At 32.9% G+C, this 18,025-nt stretch overlaps 1 protein-coding gene across 9 annotated transcripts in view; it reads right to left on the bottom strand.

Annotated features, from left to right (window-relative positions):
- LOC111050980 (multiple C2 and transmembrane domain-containing protein) overlaps positions 1-18,025 on the bottom strand; it is a 300,854-nt gene that overhangs the window by 15,097 nt on the left and 267,732 nt on the right. For 6 of the 9 annotated variants that reach the window (XM_039421447.1, XM_039421450.1, XM_039421452.1 and 3 more), the window contains one exon: positions 10,023-10,197. In XM_039421447.1, the coding sequence (XP_039277381.1) occupies positions 10,023-10,197 (175 nt within the window). Of the gene's footprint in view, positions 1-10,022; positions 10,198-17,655; positions 17,907-18,025 lie in introns of those variants that run through there. The other 3 variants (XM_039421453.1, XM_039421454.1, XM_039421455.1) reach the window with 2 other exon arrangements.

Raw genomic sequence — 18,025 nt, 5'->3', positions numbered from 1 at the left:
CTGAAGAAGAATGAGATAAACATTCAATTGATTAGTCCATGTTGTCAAAATGCACAACAAACTAACGTATATAGGCCTAGTATGTCTCACATGTTATTTTACCGATGTCGTGACTGTGTAGACATTGATCTGATTAATTCAATCTCAGTCTTGACAAACCAATTGTTATCAAGCCTACTTGATTCATATTATTATTACCGGTATGTCAGTGTATGATGATCTACTTTAGAATATTAGATAACAGATTGCTTATTACAGATGAATTACGATAGATATATTATATTGAATTCATGCAACTGCTACTGTTACTCACAATTATATGCAACTACAGTGTACTACTGAACAAACACTCTAGCTATAAAAATCAAAAATATTATTTCTGTCTGCCTAGTGGAAACGCGAATTAGATTTAGGACAATGCCAACGAATGAAAGTTGATTGAAAGGCTATACCTATAATTCAGTTTGAACTAATTACGAATTTCAACACCAGATAGTTAATGAGTATATGAAATAGGAACAAGTAGATAAGTTATGGACATATTCAGTACGGTATTTAAAAAAAAAGAAAAGTTAATGGAATGGATATTTAGTATATTTGTAGAAAGTGAGTAGGGGAGAATCGATATGATAAATTCAGCAATCTATATCATATATACAGAGTGTGCCACCAAGGTTGTAACAGCCGTTGACCATAGATTCTACTCGACATTTCTGACAAAAAAATGTTCAGTAAACTTTTTTCCTATCGACCTTAGTTTTCGAGATATATCGATTTTTCGATATTTTCAGAATATGCCTACTTCCGGTCATTAAATACTCAATAACTCGAAAACTACTGGTCGAATTTCAATTTCAAGGATATTGTTGGAAAAAGAAAAACATTTCAAACTAGATTAAAGTAATTTTATCTGTTGTTAGATATTTTGTAGTTTTTAATAAATTAGGGCTTAATCTTGAAAAAATGCTATTCTTCAAATTCAAAGTCAAATTTCAAACCTATTATTCTCGATTTTTCTCCGGGTCATTATATTGGTTTCAATATTTCAAAAACTTTTCCATTTCATAAGCTTTTGATTGAGTATAAATTCGAAAAGGTAATTCCCATTATAGAGTTTTCAAAACTGCATATCAACGGGCAACTAAAAGCTTCATAAACGGCAGCAGAATATGCATAAACAGAAATATGAAGGCTATTTTGAATCCCTGTAAGCAGTGACCATGATAATGTAACTTGATTACCATCTGAAAATATTCCCATCAGTTTTTTTAATTCTGTCATTCAACTACCTACTTTGAATTATTATTCTATGAATAAATTTTGTTGGATCTTGTCAAAGTGTATGATTTATATTTTATACTAGCTCGTAAACCGTGCTTCGCAAGGGCCTATTTTAGAACTTAACAAACTGAAAACTTGACGTGATGAAATCTAGAAGAATTGAAAATATGTCTATAAGAATCCTCGGTTCATGAGGAATTTATATGCAACATCTCAAGTAAATCAGTCCAGTAGTTCAGACGTGATGATGCGACAAACATAATTTTCCTATCCTTTACAGGTGTATACGTGTATAAGCCATTTCTTTCCTTCATCATAGCATAGAAGATGATAGATAGATATCAGTATCTTTGAAGTAGAATAACTTTTAAAAGGTTTGAGATATCGATGTGCGGTTTTCACCATATTTTCTCTTGAAATCCTGTATCGAGATCATATATCATATGACCACCTACCAATTTAAAAAAAGAAATTGGATTCAAAATTGCGACTCAAAAATGATGGACGAAATTTGGGTCGACGGGAAACCTGTTTTTATTATTCGAATAGGATTCCCAATCATACCTATCTTCTAATTTCCCTTTTTAAAGAAATGTTCAGCTGCTCCCATACAACAACTGGAAGCATGACAAATTGAAAACTTGACAAACTGAAAACTTGATGCAATCAAATCTTGAAGAATCGAGAATAGGCCTATAATAATCCTCGGTTAATTAAGAATCTATATGCAAAATTTAAAGTTAATCAGTCCAGTAGTTAAGACGTGTGATTATGTGTCAAACATAATTTTCCTATTCCGTACATGTGTAAGCCAGTTCTTTCCTTTATTATAGTATAGGTTATTATGTTGCTTTATCCTGTGATCTGTATAAATGTCCTGTAACATCTGGAGGTGCGACCACACATGCTGAACTGAACCTCGAACCGCGCAGCAAACCGTGCATTCCGCCGAACATCGCGCCTTTCAGCGAACATGAGCATGTTTCATAAAGTTAAAAATCAGCTGTTGAACATTTGCCGTACCGTACTCCGAACCGTTCGCCGTGCCGCTCGCCTCAGCTTTAACTGTTCGCCGTACCGCACTCCGAACGCTGAATCAGAGTCCTCCATTGCAATACGCCGTGCAGTTTGCTCTACAATTTTGGCTATATCCATCACACGTGTAAACATGCGAACACGTTCGCGAACATGAATACAGAAGTATAAGGGCGTTTTTCAATTTTGATTGAATTCATGTTTTGGACAGTTCATTGTTACGAATGATAAATTGATAGGACCTGATAAATATTTTCCAATTCAAATAAAATAACTTCTGGGAAAATAATTAATGGAGAAATACCAATATTGAAATATCGTCAACCAAGAATTTAGTACAACGACAATTCATTAAACTAATTCTGTATTGTTAAAATTATAACAATTTTTTAATTGAAAATCAATTCCATCAACTATAGTTTGTGTAAAATAAGTTGAGACTTGGCCCTCCATCCGAAGAAATTACATGGTTGCCAATTCGTGTAAAATTGCAACTTTCTCAAATTTCAAATTGAAAGTCAGAATTGAATGTAGAATATCATCCCCGATATCCTAGTAGTGCTAGAAAAGATCCAGGTTTGAAGGATTAAAAGGAAATTCAACTTTTATGATAAAATTGGAAACTTCGCGAAAATTTGTTTTTTTTTCAATATCACTTCTCTCAGAATCATGGGGCGTCATAATGCGTAATAATTTTATATCAAATTAACAGGGAGAATGTGTCCTTTCTATTGGAGTACGGATAATTTTTATCCGACCTATAGTTATTTTCCAATTGATGATTATGTTCGTCAAAAGTGGGTGGTGAAAGCGAGAAAGTTTCTCAGAAATAATTGAAATTATTTTTTCAATTGTCAAAAGTAGTCGGAAAATCGTTTTTTGGTCTCCAAGGAATTTTAGAGTTCGGAGAGCGGCTGCATGGTATGCATTGTGTACCAAATTGTATGCTAGAAGCTGGAAATTCACGAGATATTTGACTGAATTATTTCAAACGTAAGCAGCTGATTGCCTCTAGAAAAGGCTGTGATGAAACACTGCTTGGATTATTCGAGGCGAGGTTGTCATTCTCACTACTTTATAATCATGTGGCTTGTAGTGATGAATTTTTCAATCGTTCTGTATCACTTTCCTTGCCCTATTACCATAGGTAAGGAAAGTATTGCTTTCCGAAAAAAATTAAGGTACCCCAATTTCTAAATTTCTATACGTCTTAAGGTCCCCTGAGTCCAAAAAAGTGGTTTTTGGGTATTGGTGTGTGTGTGTGTGTGTGTGTGTGTGTGTGTGTGTGTGTGTATATGAGTGTATGTGCGTCTGTGTACACGATCTCATCTCTCCCAATTAACAGAATGACTTGAAATTTGGAACTTAAGGTCCTTACAATATAAGGATCCGACTCGAACAATTTCGATCTAATGCAATTCAAGATGGCGGATAAAATGGCGAAAATGTTTTCAAAAACAGGGTTTTTCGCGATATTCTCGAAAACGGCTCAAACGATTTCGATCAAATTTATACTTAAAATAGTCATTGATAAGCTTTGAGTCCAAATCTTCACAGCCTCAGAAACCCAGACCCAAAGGCAAAAGCAATGTTACAACAAATCCGTTTTTCAACTTTTTGCGCGGCTTGAGTCAAAATCCGCAAATGAAAAACGAAAAAGTGACGCAAATCGCTAAAAAAGGAGACAGCTTATGGAAAAAGATGACTCCTGAAGAGAAAAAGGCTTTCTACGATAAGGCCTTCCACTCAATTAATTTCCCGACTTGTTGCACTGACCATCCTGAGGTCTACCACAATACCAATGGTAACGTGTCAAAGACGATATCAAGGTTTTCAGAAGAGAAACGAACTGGAAGATATGCTCAGTTATTTCAATATATTGACAATTTTCAAAATAAGCAGATAGTAAATAATAATTTACAAGTGAATAGTGATGATCGGTATAACGTGCTCTGGTTTAACAATACCAGACATGTACAAATTACAATTTAATAATGATTTAAGAATTGAAAGAAGATGTATGTTAAAATGATAATTACAGGGTTGTGAGTTCTGCTTTGGAATAGCCTGATCGAAAGACAGATTACTATAAATTAATCTAATTTAATGATGATTATTATAATGTAGATTAACGTTGGATTTCTCATGATTACAATCTGGTTCAGCTGCCTCAAGTCCCATATCTGTAAAAATTCCAGGAGCTTCACCCCATCTATGCAAAGATTGATTTTAGATTCCCAATTATCAGGAATCAGATACAATTTAAACAAAAAATTCCAAGTAGAAAAGATCAAGCATGAAAATCTCTACAATTAAAGTTCAGTAACATTTTCACCTAAAATTTAAAATAAGTTCGAAATTTGAGAAAATGTTATTATTTTAATTGCAAACTGTTGGCAACTGTAGATTCTATTAAATCATTCACTATGAAGAGATAGCAGACTTCGTGTGTCTCCAGCGTTATTGTCCTATCACCAGCTGGCTTGGATCTTTGAATAGTAGACTTGAGATGCACGCGTGAACACTAGTAGCGTAAGGTGATAAATTTTCATAACGGCAAGAAAAGTTGTGTGAGTGCGCCACACCAGATTTTTTTGTTTTTGTTGATCCCAGCTATTCATAGCCTATGGAGGCACACCATTCAGCCGCTGTCCTTGACTTTGAAACTCCTGAGAGGCCAAAATACGTTGTTTCGAGTACGATTGACAATTGGCAAAATAATTTCAATTATTTCTGTGAAACTTTCTCGCTTTCACCACCCACTTATCTTTTGAAACAAAAAAGTTTCTAGAATGTCGAAAATTTCATGTTTTATGCTCGAAATGTCTCGACATTGACGAACATAAACATTAATTGAAAAATAACTATATGTCGGATAAAAATTATCCAGACACCAATAGAAAGGACACATTTTCCCCGTTAATTTGATATAAAATTATTACACATTACGACGCACTATGATTCTGAGAGAAGTGATATTCAAAAAAAGAACAAATTTTTCGCGATGTTTCCAATTTTATCATAAAAGTTAAATTTCCATTTGATCCTTCTATCCTTAAACTTTTCTAGCACTACTAGGATATCGGGAATGATATTCTACATCCAATTCTGACGTTGAATTGGAAATTTGAGAAAGTTGCAATTTTACACGAATTGGCAACCCTGTAATTTCTTGGGAAGGAGGGCCAAGTCTCAACTTATTCTACAGAAACTATAACCATAAACTGACTGAAATGAATACTTCAATTCTCATGTATTCGATTAATAGAATTGTATAAAAAATCTACAGTGTAGGTCATATCTAAGTTCACAAAGAGTTTGATTGTTGTTGGCAAACATGTTATTCAATGCAGAAATCATTGTTATTTTACTAAATGATAGGATAAATAGTTTTCTTTTTAGGGGGAGTTTTGACAACCCACAAAACTCATTCTTCATTTGAAGAAATATCGAAAAGGTACATAGGACCTTTTTTTGTTCAGCTTGCCAAAATACCCCTCATTTCAATATTAAAATTTTCGACTGACTGTACACTCATCAATCATTTGTAATATTACATTTTTTCTCGATTAAAATCGAATTTTCAATTCGAGATCTATAAAACTTGATAGTAAATATCAGAGTAATCGATATGTGGACAACTTTTAACTGAGAATCTATCATAAATAATTGTGTTGCACATTCCATGGTATCACCGAAACAGAGTCAACAGAATTAACAGATCATTATAAATATAGAGGATATATAAATTTAAAATAACAGTTTCGAAATAAAGTTTTATTGAGAACAAATGTAAAATGTAAATTCTAAACTTGTAATTTATAATTTTTTGGAATTTAATATCGATGACGTGTTCATAACGTCGTCAATGGTTTGAGGTGTGGCTTTGCTCTGTACTTGTTAGCTTCTCTCTAAAAAATGATGACTGGCTATGGTATTCTAATTTTGTGCTCTCTGAATATTTTTCTGTTTAATTGAATTTATAATGTTTTAATTTGAGATTTGAACAGTTTTATGGTGTTCTAAGTTTGTATAATTTGATTTGTGTGTCTACAAGCCTATAGCCATTGTTTTCAACTATATAAAGGGATAAGTATTTTTAGCTTGTAATGATGCTAGATGTTTAAGTGTGTAAGGTATTGTTTTGTGGATTTGTGTTGTATATTGCCAAAATTCTTATGAAGATTATAAGTTGATTTGCTCTGAAAACTGGATTTCTTATTCATAAGCAATAGATCCATTCATAATTTATCAAGAATCTACCATTTTGGAGCCGATAACTTTCTTTAGGTTAATAGGTGAGAAATGCTATCCAACCTATTTAGGAGAAATTGGTAGCACGGCACATTCTATCAGGGCTCGAATAATTTTGGAATTGTAATCAAATGAGAATGGAAGAGAATAATTCATATATGTAAAAATATCAACACCTTTATTCAAAGACATATTAACTGCATGCGTATTCATATTGCCGATACAGCATTAATAAAACTGTAGACGTTTATTTAGCACTTTGTCTCAAAAAGCTGTTCTAGCTGAAAAATTAAAAATCCATGCCACGTGTAGACCTATACATTGCATCAGAAAAACGAAGTTTCAGAACTATGTTTTTTCTAAACAGATGTTTTTGAGATTATTTCTCTGATGCAGCAGTTTCACATTCACCATATTATTATAAAGAGTTTGTGAAAATAAAAATATAATCATCAACACAATACTATTTTAATCTTAATAATAACAAAATTATTATTAAAAATATTTATCAATACAATTATCAAAACAATATTATTGAGGTTAAGTTGAATCAGGTAGAAAGCAATAATAGAACAGCTGTTTTTTTATCATATGATTTGAATGTGAAATCGCCTTATGAAATTGTATGTCCCATAATATTTGAACAAATTAAATTAATTTTCTTAATTATGAAAAATCTAGAAGGAAAATTGAAATTTGGACTTCGAGGTACACGAGATTGATATTTTTAGAATCTATGTGCAAAATTTGGAGATCTAAATCATTTCTGTTTTTCCGGTATGCAATCCACAAGTTGACATGTTTTGATGCGAACAAACGAACACACAAACAAACACAACCCTACTCTCTCTTAATATATAGATTATAGGATTTCATACACTTTCACAAGATCCAACAAAATTCATTCATAGAATAATAATTCAAATCAAGTTACATTATCATGCTCACTGCTTACAGGAATTCAAAATAGCGTTAATATTTTTCTGTTTATGCAACTTCTGCTGCCGTTCATGAAGCTTTGAGTTGCCCGTTGATATGCAGTTGGGCCATGTCTTCTTTAAACGTCAATCGAATTCCTAGAATCAGTTCCTCCCTGATCTCTACATGCAGGTTCTCTGTAAACTTCACTTTTCACAACCCCCGAAAAGTAGAAGTCTATTGGAGTAAGATCTGGCGAGCGTGGTAGCCAACTTACGGGTCCACCTCAGCCAATCCACCGGCCAGCATAATTGCTATCAAGCCACCCACAGACGTTTCTAGCATAATGATAATGAGGGAGGCAGCCATCCAACTGGAGCCACATATTCTGCCTCAAATTGAGAGGCACGTCTTCCATCAATTCGTGAAGCTCATTGACCAGAAAGTCATTTCAGAATTTTAAACATACAATTGTACAAGATCCAACTAAATTTATTCATAGAATAATAATTCGAAGTAGATGAATGACAGAATTAAAAATAGTGACGGCAATCATTCAGATGGTAATCAAGTCACATATCATTCTCACTGCTCACAGGAATTCAAAATAGCCTCCATTTCTGTTTATGCAACTTCTGCTGCGTTTCATCAAGCTTCGAGTTGCCCTTCTCAATTCGTTGGGCCGTGTCTTCATCACTTTGAACGTCAATCGAATTCTGAGAATCAGTTCCTCCCTGGTCTCTACAGGTTCTCTGTAAACTTTACTTTTCACAAACCCCCAAAAGTAGAAGTCTATTGGAGTGAGATCAGGTGAGCGTGGTGGCCAAATTATGGGTCCACCTCGGTCAATCCACCGCCCAGCATAATTGTTATCAAGCCACCCACGGACTTTTCTAGCATAAAAAGGGAATGAGGGAGGCAGCCATTCAACTGGAGCCACATATCATGCCTCAAATTGAGAGGCATGTCATCCATTAATTCGTGAAGCTCATTGACCAGAAAGTCCATATAAACTTCACCATTTATTCTTGCAGGGAAAATGAAAATTAAAGGTCCATGTATGTGTATTGTGGAAATTTACAGCACCAGTTCTTGTGAACGTACTTTTATCTGTGATCTATTGTGAATATTGTCACAGATAAATCAGGTGATTTCACCCCTTTAGGATCACCACTTGATTCATTGTGAACTTGTGAATTTCCTCAATTTGAAGGTGTTCATTCCGGATTTTAGCAGTTTTTAACACTTTATCATGGAACTTACCTTTTTTAATTTATACTCATTCAAAAGCTCATGAAATGGTGAAGTTTTTGAAATATTGAAACTACTGCTATAATTACCCGGAGAAAAATCGAGAAAAATAGGTTTGAAATTTGACTTTGAATTTGAAGAATAGCATTTTTCAAGATTAAGCCCTAATTAAAAACTACAAAATTTCTAACAACACATAAACTTACATTAATCTTGTTTGAAATGTTTTTCTTTTTTCAATAATACCCTTGACATTGAAATTCGACCAGTAGTTTTCGAGTTTTTAAGTATTTAATGACCGGAAGTGGGCATATTCTGAGAATATCGAGAAATCTATATAAATCTCGAGAACTAAAGTCGATAGGAAAAAAGTTTACTGAACATTTTTTGTCAGAAATGTTGTGAATAATCTATGGTCAGCGGCTGTTACAACCTTGGTGGAACACTCTGTATGGACCATATCTTTACTTCTAAGCGGTTCTAAAACTATGTTTGGAAAATTTTAAATTTTTTGAAAATGTAACAAAACTTAGAAATTATCCCATAGTATTATAAGACACTCTGAGATTAGGAGAATAGTTTCACTTTAATCAAATTAGCAACAAGTTGCTCATATACTTCTATCACTAATTTCATCATTTTGTTTGTATTATGAATTTTTACTAATTTTATTATAAAAAGCTTCAATCCCATATCAGTGAATGAAGTTTGTAAATAGTAATTATAACACGCAACAAGCAACTAATTACTTATACCAATACCTACTATTACTATTGAGTAATAGTAGGTATTGCTTATACCCCAACACATATAATTTATAGTGGGGTGTATATTTATTCATTGAATTATCTTTGCCTATGATAAATCATTCAATGCATAAAACTTCATTATTGTTTTAATTGTTATAGTAGTCTAATTTGTAATGTAATTGTTTTTGATGAATAAATTTCATTTGATTTGACTTCGAATTGTTTAGCGTTGAATAGTGAACCAAATATAATTATGATTCAACAGATAAATAGTAGTAAAAATTTCTGTATATGGAGATCATATACTTATATGTCAGCCACTAACGGTACGTTTCGCCGGACCTACTCGAAAGGCGAATGCAGTCTTCTGTAACAGCTAATACATGCAAGAGCACTCAACAGCTACACACATGCATCGAAAACGGCTGTTGAATAAGAGAATGGAGAAATGAGCAAACTAAATAGAAAAATGTCATATGAAAGAAAAATTGTAAATAAAACAACAAAAACTGGAAGCAGTAAAGTGTTTGTTACATTTATCAAAGTCTTGCTACAAGCGATGCAGTGTAGTTTACTGACAATGTAGCACTTGAGGAAGACAAGCAGCATGCCCAGAGGAATCATGTAGGGCTCGAAGTAGTAGCAGAGCACTATGAATAGCACCAGCGACACTATGCTCTGCATCGTCGATTCCCATTCAAAACAACTCCTGCAACAATTCACATTACTTACATCAGTACAGCCGAATTCATCAACTAGTCATAAAACAATTTACGGTGAGCGTTAATCTTTTGTTAAACATAAGCCTATTGATGTGAATTGAATAAGTAGATTTTAGAACAGATTTATGAGTTTGTAAATACTGTATAATAAAGTAAAGAGTTGGCTTATGCACATATGTGATAAGAAATTCACGAATGACGCATCATCACGTCTAAACTACTGAACTGATTAACTTGAAATTCTGCATATATATATATATATATATATATATATATATATATAATATATATATATATAGTTAATCTACAATATATATATATATATACTTAATACTTAATTTACTATACTATATACTTAATTTATCCAGAATGGTTATAGGCCCATTTTAAATTCTACAAGATTTCATTTATCAAGTTTTTAGTATTAGACCCTTGCCGGGTTACCTGCTAGTTGTAGATAAAACTTAACTCAAATTAGTATGCTGTCAAACAATCTTGAGACTACTATAACTGCAAATTTTCCGCCAAGAATGTAATTTTCTCTTAGATAGGGGAAATGAATGAATTTCAACTAATAATAACAAAAGCAGCGGACTCTAGCGTGAAGTGTTCAGGATGTTATTTGACAGCATTGATTGGAATGTATCTAAAATAATTTTGCTATCTTATTATATATTCGATCTGTATGTTATCTTGCTTCTTATTTTTATTATTAAATTGCTAAACTTTTAAATAATTAAAAGTTTTTACTATTTTATTTGATGACTAGCAGGTAACCCGTACTCCGCAAGGGTCTATTTTAAAACTTGACAAACTGAAAACTTGACGTAATGAAATCTAGAAGAACTGAAAATAGGCCAATCATGAGAATCCTCGGTTAGTTAAGAATGTATATGCAACATTTCAAGTGAATCAGTCCAGTAGTTTAGACGTGATGATGCGTCAAACATAATTTTCCTATCCTTTACACGTGTATACGTGTAGGTACCGTATAGAAGATTATAGATAGATGGATGATATATCAATATCTTTGAATGAGAATAACTTTTGAAAGGTTTGAGATATCGATGTGCGGTTTTCACCATATTTTCTCTTGAAATCCTGTATCGAAATCATGTATCATAATATGACCAATTTCAAAAAATGAAGTTGCATTGAAAATAGCGATCCAAAATGGCGGACAAAATTTGGGTGCGACGGGAAACCTGTTATTATTCGAATAGGATTCCCAATCATACGTATTTTCTGATTTCCTTTGCAAAAGAAATGTTCAGCTGTTTCCATACAACAACTGGAAGCATGACAAATTGAAAACTTAACAATCTAAAAACTTAATGTAATCAAATCTTGAAGAATCGTAAATAGGCCTACCGGTACAACCATCCTCAGTTAATTAAGAATCTATACGCAAAATTTCAAGTTTATCAGTCCTGTAATTAAGACGTGATTATGAGTCAAACATATTTTTACTATTTCGTATGTGTATTCCTTGTACGTTCTTTCCTTTATTATAATATAGATTATTATGTTGCTTTGGCGTGTGTTCTGTATAAATGTGCTGTAACATCTAAAGCTGCGTCCAAACCGAGCCAAACATGCCAAACCGAGCCTCGAACCGCGCAGCAAACCGTGCATTCCGCTGAACATTGCGTCTTTAAGCGAACATGAGCATATGTTTCATGTTAAAAATCAGCTGTTAAAAATTCGCCGTACCGTACTCCGAATCGTTCGCTTTGCTGCTCGCCTCTGTTTTAACTGTTCGCCGTACCGCACTCCGAACGCTGAACTTTCCAGCCAATCAGAATCCTCGATTACAATTCGCCGTGCAGTTTGGTCTACAATTTTGGCTATTCAACACAAGTGTAAAACATGCGAACACGTTCGCGAACATGAATACAGAAGTATGGACCTTTTTTGACCGAGCGAAGTGAGGTCTAAGATTCAAGAGGACGGTTTTGCATTTATCTTTATGTTTATATGTTCCGCATTTACAGCGAAACGCAGCAATAGATTTTATAAAATTTTACAGGTATGTTCCATTTAGAATTTCGCGTCGATGTATACACAAGGTTTCAAGGTTTTTTGAAATCTTGCATTTTAAGGATAATACAAAAGGAAAACGAGTTTCCTTCGAACGCCAATATTACCGTAAAAATCTGACTTTAGAATTCATCATAAATCAGATGTCGAGTGGATTATTAATTGCATGCAATGACGCATGCAATTAATATCTCAATGTAACGTGGCAAAAAGTCAGCTGTCATGTGGACTATTAATTGCAAGCAATAAGGCATGCAATATTGATAACTCGAAGTAGCTTATCATTTCCTCCCGACTTTTCTCTGCTTTCAAATTGGTAAACTTTTGATGATAGCATATAGTTGTTTACAACAAATTATTAGCATTGTAATGCTATTAATATTATAATTGATATCAATTATTATTGTCAATACAACAAACCAAACAGCCATTAGTTGTTTACACACCGGTATCTCGCCGACATGACAGGACATTTCAGGACATGACATAATTCACTCTGATGGACAGTATTAGAGGAGGCTGTGGTTAGACTGTACGAGGTCTACTGTTCACAAAACTACTAGTTTATTTGATTAAATTCATGTTTTGAACAATTCATTGTTACGAACGATAAATTGATAGAAGCTGATAAATAATTTCTAATTCAAATAAAATAACTTCGGAAAAAAAGAATGGATATTAAAATATTAATATATTTGAAATATTAAAATATTAACGAAAATATCAAAGAACCAATATTAAAATATTGTTGACCAAGAACTCAGTAGCCTACAACGACAATTCTGTATTCAACTAATTCTGTACTGATAAAATTATAATCATTTTATTTATTTTTTGATTGATAATCAATTTCATCAACTAACCATGAGCTGACATAAATAAAAACTTTAATTTCCATGAATTTAATAAATAGAATTATATAAATCTACTGTGTAGGTCATATCTAAAATTCACAAAGAGTTCGATTGTTGTTTTGGCAAGAAACATGTTATTCAATACAGTGTAATATTACATTTTTTTCTCAATAAAAATCAAATCTTCAATTCGATATTCAAAATATCAATAAAACTTGATAGGAAATATTGGTGTAATCGATATGCGGACACAACATTTTACCGGGAATTTATCAGATACACTAATGTTGAATAACCTACAGTAATAATGAAGTTCTATAACTAAATTAACAAATAATTCTAAACAACATGAAGGCTAAATAAATTCAAAACAGTTTTAAAATAAAGCTTTATTGAGAATAATGAATGTAATTAGTAAAGTTGTATTCTTTATTTAGTGAGGTTGGCAATTGATGATGTGTCTATGCTTCACCCGAAACCTTCAGGCGTTTTTCTCAAGAAAAGATGGCTGCTGGCTAGGGTGGAATTATTTTAGTCCTCTTGAAATTTTTCTATATAAGTGAAGTTTAAAATGTTTTAATTGAGATCTGAATAATTTTATTATGTTCTCAATTGGACGCCTTCAAACTAAAAGGAACCAAGCAACATCAGCACAGTTTTGAGGAAATGGGGGTCAAAGTTTTTCGTGGGTCTAAATTCCTTAATTGCTTAAAGTATTCTTTTATTGTTAAAAATGGAAGATATAAATCTCTTTAGTTAAATTCAACTGATGTTATGGTAATGAGTGATTATTTTAAAAGTTATTGAGAGAATTGGCGCTTGGTTCCTTTTAGTTTAAAAGATATTTTTTATTGTGTATTTATGTGAAAGGAACCAAGTGCATTCTATTTATTAGATTTATGGCCTTTTCTTATGTTATTCTTTATATCAATAAGAAAAGTGATCAATAATGGAGTAGGGAGTAAATCAATATTAAGTAGATATAAATTCTAGAACATACAGACCTCACGTTTATTTATATAAAAACTATAAAACTGAAAATTCATAGACTTTCTAGGGGTTATCAAAATAAATTTGAAAGTCCAAATCAGCATTGGACCCTTCTATCTATGTCATCAAACACAGTAAGATCACCAAAGAAGGTTCTGTAAAATGGTTTAGCATCACAGAGTATGAGACTTAAGCTGCGTTTACACCGGAGTTAATAATACGACTCATTAACAAAAAGTTATTAATTTGACTGAATTGTCAAAAACTTCTCATAACAAAAGTTAATAACTTTGTGTTTAACAGAGTTAATAACAGAGAATTCCATGTTTTTAACAAGATCTTGTTATCAATATAATTGACTTCCATATAATTTCATTTAACGAGAGTATTAATATGATATAACAGCCGAAATAAGAAGCAAAAAATCTGGTGTAGCGCACTCACACAACTTTCCTTACCGTTATGAAAATTGATCACCTGACGCTAGAATACTCGTGCATCTCAAGTCTACTATTCAAAGATATGAGACAGCTGGTGATAGGTCAATAAAGCTGGAAACACACGAGGTCTGCTATCTCTACGTAGTGAATGATTTAATAGAACCAACAGTTGCCAACAGTTTGCAATTGAATAATCACATTTTTTTCGAATTTCAAGCTTATTTTCAATTTTAGGTGGAAATGTTACGAAACATAAATTGTAGAGATTTTCATGCTCAATCTTTTCCACTTGAAGCTTTTTGTTTTAATTGTATCTGGAGCCTTATAATTGGAGATCTAAAATCAAACTTTGCATAGATGGGGCGGAACTCCTGAAATTTTCACAGATATGAGACTAGTGGCAGTTGATAGAGATTATCAATGACTATTCGAGGTATGAATTTGATGAAAATCGTTGAAGCCGTTTTCGAGAAAATCGCGAAAAACCAAGTTTTTGACATTTTCGCCATTTTAGCAGCCATCTTGAACTGTATTTGATCGAAATTGTTCGTGTCGGATCCTTATAGTGTAAGGACCTTAAGTTCCAAATTTCAAGTCATTCTGTTTATTGGAAGATGAGATATCGTGTAAGCAGACGCACATACACTCATACACACACACACACACACACACACACACACACACACACACACACACACACACACACATACAGACAAATACCCAAAAACCACTTTTTTGAACTCAGGGGACCTTGAAACGAATAGGAATTTGGAAATTGGGGTACCTTAATTTTTTTCGGAAAGCAATACTTTCCTTACCTATGGTAATAGGGGAAGGAAAGTAAAAATCTGGTGTGGCGCACTCACACGACTTTCCTTGCCGTTATGAAAATTGATCAACTGACGCTAGTGTTCACGCGCATCTCAAGTGTCGACTATTCAAATATCTAAGCCAGCTGGTGACAGGACAATAACGCTGCAGACACACGGGGTCTGCTATCTCTTCATAGTGAATTATTTAATAGAATCAACAGTTTGCAATTTAATAATCTTATTTTCTCGAACTTCGAGCTTATATTCAATTTAAGGTGAAAATGTTACTGAACATTAATTGTAGAGATTTATATGCTCAATCTTCTCCACTTGAAATTTTTTGTTTAAATTATATCTGAAGCCTGATAATTGCGAATCCAAAATCAAACTTTGCATAGATAGGGCGGAGCTCCTGGAATTTTTACAGATATGGGACTTGTGGCGGTTAATACAGCTTATCAATGACTTTATCAGGTATGAATTTGATCAAAATCGTTGGACCCGTTTTCGAGAAAATCGTGAAAAACCCTGTTTTTAACAACATTCTCACAATTTCAAAGTTATTTTATCCAGTGTAGGATGGCTGGCCAATACATGTTTTAGTATCAATGTTATTTTAATGAAAATATTTTTTATATATTTTGATGTAGTATAATTTGATGTAGCTAATTGAACTAATAGTTTGGATCTACTATGTAAATAACTCATTTTTAGCCGCTACATTAATTAATAAAATTGAATAATAAACTTGGAAACAGTCACTGCACGACTTCAGGAATTTCACAACTCACTTGGTTCCTTTCTGTTAAACAGCTGTTTCCAGTTAGGAATGGAGAAAAAGGAACCATGGTGTTTGGTTCCTTTCTGTTTATTGAGTTTGATGGCATAGTGTTATTAACTGTAAGAAACCATTCAGTTGGTTCCTTTCTGTTTATTGAAGCATACTGGATACAATATTTCACTTTTTTGTTATTTTTTCTATTTTTTTTTGACATCATATTCATTCACCTGTTTTATATATTAGTATATAGATTCAACAATTCTCTACAAGATGGCGCTAATAACTCAATTTCGTTAAAAATGGCGCTTGGTTCCTTTCCGTTTAAAGGCGTCCAATTTGTGTTGAATGTTTTGTGTAATTTTGGAAGCCTGTAGCCAAATAAATGAGTTCAATATGAAGAGATAAGTATTTTAGCTTGTGAGAATTTTCTGTTCAAGTACCAAATGTTTTTGTTCAGTAAATTTTTGTTGTAAATTGCCCAATTTTTTATGAAAATTATAATTTGATCTGCTCTGAACTGGATTTCTTATTCATAGGCATCAAATCCATTCATGATTTATCAAGATGTTGGCATAATTTGAACCGATGACTTTCCTTGGGTGAAAGGTGAAAAACTATCAAACCTATTGGACAAAATTGGTAGCACGCCAACAGAAATCATTGTTATTTTACTAAAAGATAGGATGAGTTGGATAGTTTTCTTTTAGGGGGAGTTTTGACAACCCACAGACTCATTTTTCATTTGAAAAAATATCGAAAAGGTGCATAGGACCTTATTTTTTTGTTCAGCTTGCCAAAATACCCCTCATTTTGATATTAAAATTTTCGACTGACTGTACAGTGAGTCAATCATTCTATCAGAGCTCGGGTAATTTTGAAATTGTAATTAAATAAAAATGGAAGAGAATAATTTCTTTATGTAAAAATATCAACACCTTTATTCAAAGACATGGGTACTCATATTGTCTTTAACTGCATGTGTATTCATATGGCCGATACAGCATTGATAAAACTGTAGAAGTGATTATTTAGCACTTTGTCTAAAAAAACCGGTTCTAGCTGAAAAATTAATAATCCATGCCACGTGTAGGTCTATACATTGCATCAGGAAAACAAAGTTTCAAAACTATTTTTTTTCTAAACAGATGTTTTTGAGATTGAGAATCTCTTTGATACAGCTGTTGCACATTCACCATATTATTATACAGAGTTTGTGAAAATAAAAATATTTTCTAATTATCAACACAATACTATTATTATATTAATAATTATAACATTATTATTATTATTATTATATTATTATTATTATTATTATTATTATTATTATTATTATTTTATTATTATTATTGTGGTAAGTGCCAATTGGAATATCACTTTCACTGTTCGGGGGTATCTAAGTCAACATGGAAGATGAAAAGTGCCCAAAAAAAAAGCTGAATGAGAGTGTCCTCAATGTAGGGGTGCAGCAAGACCAAGGAAAAATAGTACTGAAGAAGAACTCACCAATGGGACACATTTGATGCTGAAACGCCTAGTGGAGAAGATGCTCAGTGACCATGAAGCAGTGAAGGTGAAAAAAATGGAGGAAATGAAGAAGCTGTTCACCGGCATTAAAGAGAAAATTGGGGGGTTTTAGAAGAAATGAAAAACCTTAAAAAAAAGACAGAAATCTTAAAAAGTGATATTGATGACTAAAGAGTGGACTTGGAATGTGAGCGACAGTATGGAAGAAGCAGAAACATCATCATATCCAGTCTTCCGTTCTCGAGAAATGAGGATCTGAAAGAGAAAATACTCACGCTTATGAAGAAGATGGATATTGAACTGAGAAGAGAAGACATAACTACTCATCGCCTGCAGTCGAAGAATGCAGAATGTACAACTATCCTACAGCTGAG

This window comes from Nilaparvata lugens, chromosome 2 (genome assembly GCF_014356525.2).
Source record: "Nilaparvata lugens isolate BPH chromosome 2, ASM1435652v1, whole genome shotgun sequence".
Classification (NCBI taxonomy): Eukaryota; Metazoa; Arthropoda; class Insecta; order Hemiptera; family Delphacidae; genus Nilaparvata; species Nilaparvata lugens.
This window is presented reverse-complemented; position numbering and strand designations above follow the sequence as displayed.